At 52.0% G+C, this 9,646-nt stretch overlaps 1 protein-coding gene across 5 annotated transcripts in view; it reads right to left on the bottom strand.

The window, feature by feature from the left end:
• Cd300lg (CD300 molecule like family member g) overlaps positions 1–1,878 on the bottom strand; it is a 9,999-nt gene extending 8,121 nt beyond the window's left edge. For 4 of the 5 annotated variants that reach the window (XM_023717993.1, XM_023717996.1, XM_023717995.1 and 1 more), the window contains exons 1-2: positions 1,779–1,876; positions 1,003–1,341 (exon numbers count right to left, since the gene is read on the bottom strand). In XM_023717993.1, coding sequence (XP_023573761.1) covers positions 1,003–1,341; positions 1,779–1,821 — 382 coding nt within the window. In that variant the 5' untranslated portion in view covers positions 1,822–1,876. Of the gene's footprint in view, positions 1–1,002; positions 1,342–1,778 lie in introns of all 5 variants that reach the window. The other variant, XM_023717994.1, reaches the window with a different exon arrangement.
• Positions 1,879–9,646: the final 7,768 nt, after the last annotated feature.

Here is a 9,646-nt window from a genome sequence, read left to right as displayed (position 1 = left end):
AAAAGAAATCATTCAGGCCAGGTTGGGAATTTCACGTCCCTGTATCAGGGCAACAAGGTGTGACCACACACATAGTAAACTTGGGTTAGAGCAAAATGGAGATGCTCAGAAAGAGGCAGAATTGGGGCTGGGGACATGGCTCAGTGGAATAAGTGCTTCCCTGGCAAGCACAAGGGCCTAAGTTCAATCCCTGGTTCCGCAAAAAAAAAGAAAGAGGCAGAATTGCTCACAACTAGGGAAAAACCATGACCGAAAAAATGCTGAGAAAACAGAGGCCGGATTGAGCGTGAGTTTAACTCTACTTCCTCGAATTAAAATACAGCCTCATGGGGGACAGACCTGGTGCTCAGGCTGGGTAGGCACAGGATGGGCATCACCCACCCAGCCAGGAGGGGAAGGAAGAAGAACAGCACCAGCAACACCCTGAGGGCAAGTCTCAGCGGTCACTTCCTGCCCCCGGACCCTGAGCAAATGAGTCCCGTGCCTCAGTTTCCCAACTGTGAGACAGGCCCTGACCTCAGGCAGAGCCACCGCTGCCCGGATACTCTCTGGCTTCTAGGCCCCCGAGAGCCTCATGTTCCTAGCCCTGGATGCACTGGGTTCCGGGCCCTGGGCTTCCAGATGGGGGAAGGGCAGCCAGGGCAGGGGCCCCAGCGACACTGTGGCTGGCCCACCCTCCGGTTGCTGCAGAAGCACCCTTGACTCCAAGTTGTCCTTAATGTCTGGGATGCCTGTCTTGTCCCCAAGACCTGGCACGTTGTCTCAGGCACACCTGGGCACGGCCTGGCAGGGGCTCCCTCCTGCTCAGCATCTGCCAGCCCAAACCCTGCAAAGGCTCACAGGGCACTATCTATGCCCCCTCGCTGCCCAGCAGGGACCCCAGTGACTGCAGTAGTCCCGAGGGGCTCATGAGGCAGCAACCAGCAAGGCCGCCTCCAGAGCAGCGACCCCAGCACCATCATCCAGCACCTGTGGCCTGCTGTGCAAGGGGACATTGGTTACCTGGGAAGACAGTCAGGGAAACCCGGAACTCCTCATCCCGGCCCAGCTTCTGGACCCCGCACCAGTACTCCCCGGCATCCTTCTTCACGAGGTCCCTGAGGGTCACCGTGAGCGCCAGTTCTTGGGGGTCGTCCCGGATGGACACGCGGCCCTCCGTGGCCTCCGGGCGGTTCTCTCCCACGAAGATTTTGCTGGAGCAGCGGGAAATGAAGAGTCCGACCTCCTTGCACCAGTACTTGGTGTGCGCGCGGAGCTCCCTCCCGTACGTGCACCGCAGGGTCACGGAGTCGCCCTCGAACCCACTCATCTCCTTGGGGCAGGTCAGGAAGCTGGCAGAAGCTGAAACACGGCACAAGCGAGCTAAGGTCAAGGCCAGGGCAGGAAGGAAGGCTCCGCATCAGCCCCCAGGCCCAGGACCCGCCCGCCGCCCAGGGCCCCAGGCAGGGCTGCGGGTGCTCCCCCGCTGCACAGAGGTGGGCTCCAGTCGCACTACACCGAGGGGCCCCGGTCGTCCCGTGTGGCCTGATTCAGGCGTTAAAAGCAAGAGAGAAGCGGGCTGCGCAGAGACCCCGCGAGGGGCGGGCAGGGGGGATGTCACCTCCGCCTCCCGGGCAGGACACCCGCCAGCCAGGCTCCTGTCTGCACTCTGCGCGGGGCTCTCAGATCCAAGGTAGGAATCGAGCCCCGGGGCCATCGCAGCCCGCAGACACGGGGGGGCTCTTCCTCGCACCCCGCGGCGGCCGGCCGAGCCCACCCCCGACCCCGACCCGGCTCACCCCGGAGCGCCAGGCAGACCCACAGCAGCACCAGCGCGCGCATGGCGGCGGAGGACGGCGAGGCCGGCTGGGGTTCCCGCTCTCCGTGGGGGCGGGGCGGGGGTCCCCGAGGTCAAAGTTCCGGTGGGCGGTACCCAGGGGTGGGACGGGCCTGCGTGGGCTGGGCGGGCGGGAGCCGAGCCGGCGGGCTAGGCGAGGTCCCGGGCGGGCGGGCGCGGTGGGCGGGCTGGGCCGTGGCCCCCTCCTGGGCGGCCCCCATCCTCGGCCGGCCGGGGGACCCTGCGCGGTGCGTCGCTCTTAGGGGCCGTCCAGCGCAAGCGCTTCATCGGCAGGTCTGGGGCGATTGCCAGGGCGCCGTCCCGGAGACTGGAGCCCCCGGCCCGCCGTCCCGGGGCGCCGAGCACTCGGCCACCGGAGGGCGCTCAGGAGGAGCGGGCGGTGCCGCGGAGGCCGGCGCGCGGGTCCAAAAGGACTGTGCCCCTGCTTTGGCTTGATGCGCAGCGCGCACATCGGCGGACTTGGGAGGGAGGGAGGGAGGGAAGGAGGGAGGACCGCGAGAGCGAGGACCGTAATGCGCGGCCGGGAAGGGTCTCCTCCCCTCCGCACCCGACGCTGTCCTCAAGGTGGTGACCGCAGACCCGGAGGGGCTCTGACCTGCCGCCCTTCATGTGGCCGCCCTGTGGCTTCCCAGTGCTCAGTGGCCAACGCTGTCCTTGAAGGGGCAGGGACATCGCGCCACGGGGCCCGTCGCATGACCTGGAGTTCTGGCTTGTGTGTGCACAGACTAGAAAGTGTCAGATGTTTCCAGTTAAAAAAAAATGAAGTAAAATAGTATTTATTCTCGCATTTTAGAAGGTAACTGCTGTTTAGCCCTTACACCGAATATGTAATCATATATTTCTCTTCTTTCTTTCTTTTTTCCTCTTTCTTTCTTTCTTTCTTTCTTTTTTTATACTGGTAATAGAATTCAGGACCCTGCTCTTGCCAGGCAGGTGCTTGTCCTGTTGAGCTATATCTCTGGCCCTCAACTTTTTCTTTTTTTTTTTTTCCCCCGGAACCGGGGATTGAACTCAAGGCGTTGTGCTTGCCAGGTAAGCACTTATTCTACTGAGCTATCTCCCCGGTCCCTCCTCAACTTTTTCTTCCTCTCTTAATTTTTTTAAATTTTTGAGACAGGGTCTCCTGAGACCCTACCCACTCTCGCTGCACCCCCACAGGCCATGCCCACCAAGTGGAAAAAGCAGAACAAAACAACCAAACCTTAGTCACGCAGACCTTACCCATTGGCCATGGTTCTAGTTCCTTTTCAGCTCAATACTAGCCCAGGCTGGCTGGGAACTCACTGTGATCCTCCGGCCTCCACCTCTCCAGTGCTGGAGTTACAGCCGAGGGCCTCTATGTCCAGCTTCTGTTTTTCCAAAAGGCAATACACTCAAGAGCAGGGACCAGCATCTGGCACGTGGGTCTGCTTTTCAGTGTCATGGAATCTGAATGCTCGCATTTTGAAGTCTGTTAGCGGGTACTAAGTTGCTCTCCTGTTACTTTCTCCCCGGGAGAGCCTGGGTGTTACACCTAGATTTAGAAGAAGTGCAGTTGTGAGCAGGCGTGTCCTTTCAGGAGAGTGGTCAGCATCCAGTCTCTGGAGCTGGTGGGACACGCAGCCTGACTCTGGGCTGCAGATTCGGGAGTTGGAGAAGGAGTTCCACAATTCCAAAGAACAGGGGGCTTGTGGGTTAGCTCAGCTGTTTAAGAGCCTGCTCTGGCAAACCCATTCAGGTGCAGGGGACCATGGTTTGATCTCCAGACCGGCCCTTAAGGCATCCTGAGCCAGCAAAAACAAACAAACAAACAAAAAAATTCCAAAGAACAGCACTCGAATTCGGCTGGCACCATGTCCTCCATGGAGCCCCAATACCTAGGGGACTCTGCATGGTGCCCCAGTCCTGGAACCCACTTCCTGTGGACAAGAGGCATGGGTGACTAGGTATTCAGAAAATCTCAAAAACCCGACACTAAACGCATCCTAGGTGGCATCCTACAGTGTGGCCCTGGATAGAGAAAGGTGTTAGTGGGCAACCAGTCAGGTCCTGAAGAGGCTCAGAGCTCACAGCCAGCACCAGGCATCCTCCACCTCTCAGCTGTGACGGCGCGTGGCTCTGGTGAGCTCCCCTGGTGCCCCTGCACTATTTCTATTTCTGTGAATGGAAAATTATTTTAAGCTGGTTATAGGGGTACATGCCTATAATCCCTGCACTCTGGAGGCTGAAGCAGGACTGTTATGAGTTTGAGACCGGCCTGGGCTACAAAGTGAGTTCAAGGCCAGCCTGAACTGCATAGTGAGACCCTGTCTCAAAAAGAAAGAAAGAAAAATCATTCTGAAATATAAGGCTTATTTATTTTTTTCTATTTATTTATTTGGTACAGGGTCTCACTATGCAGTTCAGACTCATAGTGATCCTCCTGTCTCAGCCTCCCCAGTGCTGAGATTACAGGTGTGCACCACCATGCCTGGTTTTAGGGCCAGCAGGACTTCCCGGGCCTGCACGGCACGTAGTACCGGGAATTGAACCCAGGTCCTTGCGCTTGCCAGGCAGGTGCTTGGACCACTGAGCTATCTCCCCAGCCCTATAAGGCTTATTTAAAGGTAAACAACAATGAGCTCACAGAGCAGGTGGAGTCCTAGGCCAGGAGTAGGGAGCACACGAAAGCTCAGCTGCAGGGACAGCACTGTTCTTGGGATGGAAGTTTCCACCACTGAGACGGGTGAGCAGGGAGCCTGGTGCCCAGGCAAGGAGCCAGATGTTTTTATCGTCCTCGGCTGGGACCCAGAGTGCTGTGCTGTGGGAAACGAGCAATTTACAAACAAACCAGGCCCCTGCGGACTCTCAGCACACTTCCTGTCACTCAGTGTCCTCACATCCTGGCCTTGGACTGACTCTCAAGTGGCTCCGACCTGATAGAGCTGTCCCCATCTGGGCTGCCAGAGACAGGACATTTCCGGGTGACAGACATCAGCTAGAGGGAGCCCCAGGAGGCTTGCAGAGTGGGTCACTGCAGACGCTCCCCGCTCCGACATAGGAAGCCAACTGTGATAAGAGTGGCTGGTGGCGGGGCCGGGGCGTCTCTGAGGTCCCTGATGCCGGACAGGCCTGGCTGCTTGCAAGTCATTCAGCAGAAGCACTGAAACAGCACCCAGGATTCGAGCAGATCTATTTGCAGCAAGGTCACGGGTTAGGGTCACCCAGGACAGCAGGTCCAGGTCTCTGGTGGTGTAGGGCCTTTCTATGATGCACAAGGGGAAGTACAAAGGCAAGGCAGACAGCCCCAGTTCTCGTGAGCTGGTCGGGTGGGGTCACCAGTCACAGGGGTAGATGGAGGGGCGTCACCCTAATAAGCTTGGTACGACGTACGGTCACGCATCCTGCACGTCTCCTTACGCTCTCGTGGCTGCAGGGGTCAAGAAAGTAGTCATGAAGCCATGAAGCAGTTAGAGCTGGGTAGTTTCAAAAGAGCAGAGACTTAAAAGGAACAATTTCTCTTGGGCAATGTTTCCCTCTCATCTTAGCATTTCTTTCTTTCTTTTGTATTTTAGGGAAGGGCTACAGGATGCTCGGGGTCTCACTACTAGACTGGACTCATAGTGATCTTCCTGTTTACAGCCTCCCAAGAGCTGGGATTACAGGTGCCCACCACCACGCCCAGTCTCAATTGCCGTCTCATCACAACGGGGCTGGGGGGAGGGTGGCACGGCAGGCAAAGCCCTGGCCCCTGTGCCTGCTTGCAGGCGCTTTAATCCCCTGAGCTATTTGGCCGGCCCTTCACCCTGGCATTTCTAAGCCTCCAATAGGTCTTTCAATTTTCCTACTGAACTTATAATTTAATCTTTTTTCTTTTGATTTATGTATTTGGTACAGGGTCTCACTACGCAGCTCGGACTCATAGTGATCCTCCTGTTTCAGCTTCCCTGGCACTGGAATACAGGTGTGAGCCAGCACAGCCAGGCCCGGTAGCCTGCTCAGCACCACACGCAGTATCCAGGGTTGGACCCAGGTCCTTGTGCTTGCCAGGCAGGCGTTTAGAGCGCTGAGCTATCTTCCTGGCCCCTCTTTTTTTCTTTTTGAGTGCTGGGGGGTGAATCCCAGGACCCATCCTGCTGCGCAGGTGAGTTTCTTCTAGAAAGCATGTAGATAAGTCTTGCCCTTTCATCTGTTTGACAATCTCTGTCTTTTTTTTTAAAGACAGGATCTTGCTATGTAGTCAGGCTTAAACTATGTGATCTGGGCTGGTCTCAAACTCATGGCAGTCTTTCTGCCTCAGTCCTGAGAGCTGAGACCATAAATGTGCACCACAATGCCTGGCATAAACCTGTTCTTTCTTTCTTTCTTTTTTTTCTGGTACCCGGAATCGAACTCATGACCTCACACTCTCTAGGCAGGCACTATGCCACTGAGCTGCATCCTCGGCCAGCATTATTTATTAAAAGAACAATTTTATTGAGAGATAACTTATTAACCATAATATTCATTCATTGATAGGGTGCATTTCAATTTTAAAAAATGTTCATAGTTTTATAACTGTCATCATAATCACATTTTAGGACACTTTTACCTTCTTGAAAATCATCATATTGAAAATGCCTGATAGCCCGGCCAGCCTCAGCCACCGCTGAGCGTCAGCTCTTCTCCAGAACGGCCTGTGCTGGGCTTTGCACATAAATGGCACCGGGCAGTGCGTGGTGTTTTGGGACCAACTGCTTGCCTGACACGTTCGATCCCTGCAGGCGAAGGCGCTTCGCTCATAGGCGAGTTTTATTTTTTATTTTTATTTATTTGAGAGAGAGAGAGAGAGAGAGAGAGAGAGAGAGAGAGTGGTGTGTGTGTGTGGCCAGCTCAGCCCACCAGGGGGCGGGGCTGGCTGGCATGTGGTGCTGGGGGATTGAACCGCGGTCCCTGATGCTTTGCCAAGCTTGTTCTAAGTAGGTGCCTTAGACCACTGAGCCATCTCTCCAGCCCCCATAGGCGAGTTTTTATGGGGACATATTTTTATTCTTTTGAAGAGCAAAGAAACAAAACCAAATAACAAGAACAAAGACAAATACAAAGCACAAGACAATAGAAATGATACAGAGTTTCAAAACAAGAACAGGAAGTTAACAATGGTTGTTACATATTGTTATCTTCATGGGGACATATTTTTTATTTCTTCTGGGCAGGTGCCTAGGAGTGGGTTTGAGCTGTATGATTAACTGTTGTTCAACTTTTTTGACTTTTATCTTTTTTTTCCAGAACCGGGGATTGAGCTCAGGCCCTTGCCCTTGCCAGGGAAGCGCTTATTTTACTGAGCCATCTCCCCGGCCCCTTTGACTTTCATTTTTGTTTTTTGGCACTTATTTTAGAAAATAATGTGCGGGTGCCTTATAGCATCTTTGGATATAATATATTGCTTTTATCCTGTTAATAAATTGCTTTATTTACAGTGAGATTAATAGACTTTCAAAGAGTAAACAATATGTTTCCAAACATTAAGCCATTTTAGAATATATTCTACCTGATTGTGGATAGTATTCACTTGGTGTCCCCTGCAAAATGGCTAACTAGAGAAAGTTGTTCATATTTTTATATCAATATTCATAAATGGGACTGGTTCATAAGAATTCTTCCTCTTTTTTCAAAACAGGTTTATGATCAACTCTTTATTGTAGATGGAGAGAAGGTGGAAAATTTCTTTTTATTTGGATGTTCTAGAAGAACCAAAGACAAGCATTCCTCCCAATTGGAGATTTCTCCTGTTGCGGCACATTTCGGGAGCAGCAAAGGCCAGGACATAGTCAGAGCGCTGGGCACGTGGGCAGGTGGTCTAGGAGTTGTGCGGCGGGTCCTTTCCGCAGTGCCCTAACATGTCCTGGCCTTTGTGGCCATCCCAGTGGAATACTGTTTTTTTTTTTTTTTTTATTTATTTGAGAGAGAGAGAGAGAGAGAGTGTGTGGTGTGTGTGTGTGGCCAGCTCAGCCCACCAGGGGGCGGGGCTGGCTGGCATGTGGGGCTGGGGGATCGAACCGCGGTCCCTGTGCTTTGCCAAGCTTGTTCCAAGTAGGCGCTTTAGACCACTGAGCCATCTCTCCAGCCCTTTCAAATATTTTATTTAGCATTCTTATTTTTTGTTTGTTTTTTTGGCAGAACTGGGGGTTGAACTCAGAGCCTTGCGCTTGCCAGGCGAGTGCTTATTGTACTGAGCCATCTCCCCGCCCAAGCATGCTTCTTCTTAAGCTACCAGCTGGTCTAAGTCATAGCAAAATCAGCTTATGCACAGTTTATCAAAAAGTTTAATTAGGCAAAAATTTGATAGAGCGAAGAAAAATTATTCAGAGAGGAGTCTTATTGATGAATAAGAGGTGTGACCAACCTTTTTTTCGTTAATGAGGAGCTCCCAATTATCTCAAAATAGTCTCTTAGGAGACACCCTCAATAAACTGGTCACTGATTTAAAGATAAAAGTCTTTCACAAAAATTACAATTGGGTTTTCTCTTAAAAATGGTGTTGGAGGGGCCGGGGAGATGGCTCAGTAAGATAAGTGTTTGACTGGCAAACACAAGGATCTGAGTTCAATCCCCGGTTCTGCAAAAAAAAAAAAAAAAAGTTTTGGTATACAACTAAATTTATTTATTTATTTTTTTTGGCGGAACCGGGGATTGAACTCAGATCCTAGCATTTGCCAGTCAAGCGCTTATCCTCCTGAGCCATCTCCCCGGCCCCAACAACTAAATTTAGAAACAAAGGTTTCCACATGTATATGGTAACATCATTGTTAATCTCATGGTGTCTTAAGTGTATCCATGATTGTAAGTGTACAAGTCTTCTAAAATATTAAACAAAAATTGCTTATTGTGATAAGAAAAAAATAAAATAAAAAAATAGAAGAATGCCCAGCCTGATCTGTTTGGATGGTAACAGGAACCAAGGCTTGAATGTACTTTTCCTCATGACAAATGATATTGGATGAGTGTTTGCTCATGTGCCTCATAGTGTTTATCTTCTTTTGGGAAATACATACGAATTCCTTCTGCCCATTTTGGGGTCAGGCTGTTTGTCCTTTTATTCCTGAATTGCAGGGTACATGTCCTTTGTCAGTATTGACACTGTGACTGTTTCTTCACTGTCTATTTTCTTCATACTTTTTTGATCAGTACAAGCGTTAAACTTTGAGGTCCATTCATCAGTTTTTAGGGTCCATGTTTTTTTGTATATAAAAATACATGCGTGCTCCAGAATTGAAAAATACACCCGAACCCTTCTAGTCCTTTTGGCAGTATGCCTCGGTTCGTGGTCGTTCTCAGTTGTGCACCGGAACGTGGCGAGGAACGAGCCTAGTACACATGCATGCACACTCGCTCACAATCTCCACACGCACAATCTCCCCCATGCAGTCTACATGCATGCACACTCGCTCACAATCTCCACACGCACAATCTCCCCATGCAGTCTACATACATGCACGCACGTTCACAATCTCCACACGCACAATCTCCCCCCATGCAGTCTACATGCATGCACACTCGCTCACAATCTCCACACTCACAATCTCCCCCATGCAGTCTACATGCATGCACGCTCGTTCACAATCTCCACATGCACAATCTCCCCCCATGCAGTCTACATGCATGCACACTCATTCACAATCTCCACACGCACAATCTCCCCCCATGCAGTCTACATGCATGCACACTCATTCACAATCTCCACACACACAATCTCCCCCCATGCAGTCTACATGTATGCACGCTCGTTCACAATCTCCACACGCACAATCTCCCCATGCAGTCTACATGCATGCACACTCATTCACAATCTCCACACGCACAATCTCCCCC

This window comes from Octodon degus, unplaced genomic scaffold (genome assembly GCF_000260255.1).
Source record: "Octodon degus isolate 3935 unplaced genomic scaffold, OctDeg1.0 scaffold00056, whole genome shotgun sequence".
In the NCBI taxonomy this organism is placed as follows: domain Eukaryota; kingdom Metazoa; phylum Chordata; class Mammalia; order Rodentia; family Octodontidae; genus Octodon; species Octodon degus.
This window is presented reverse-complemented; position numbering and strand designations above follow the sequence as displayed.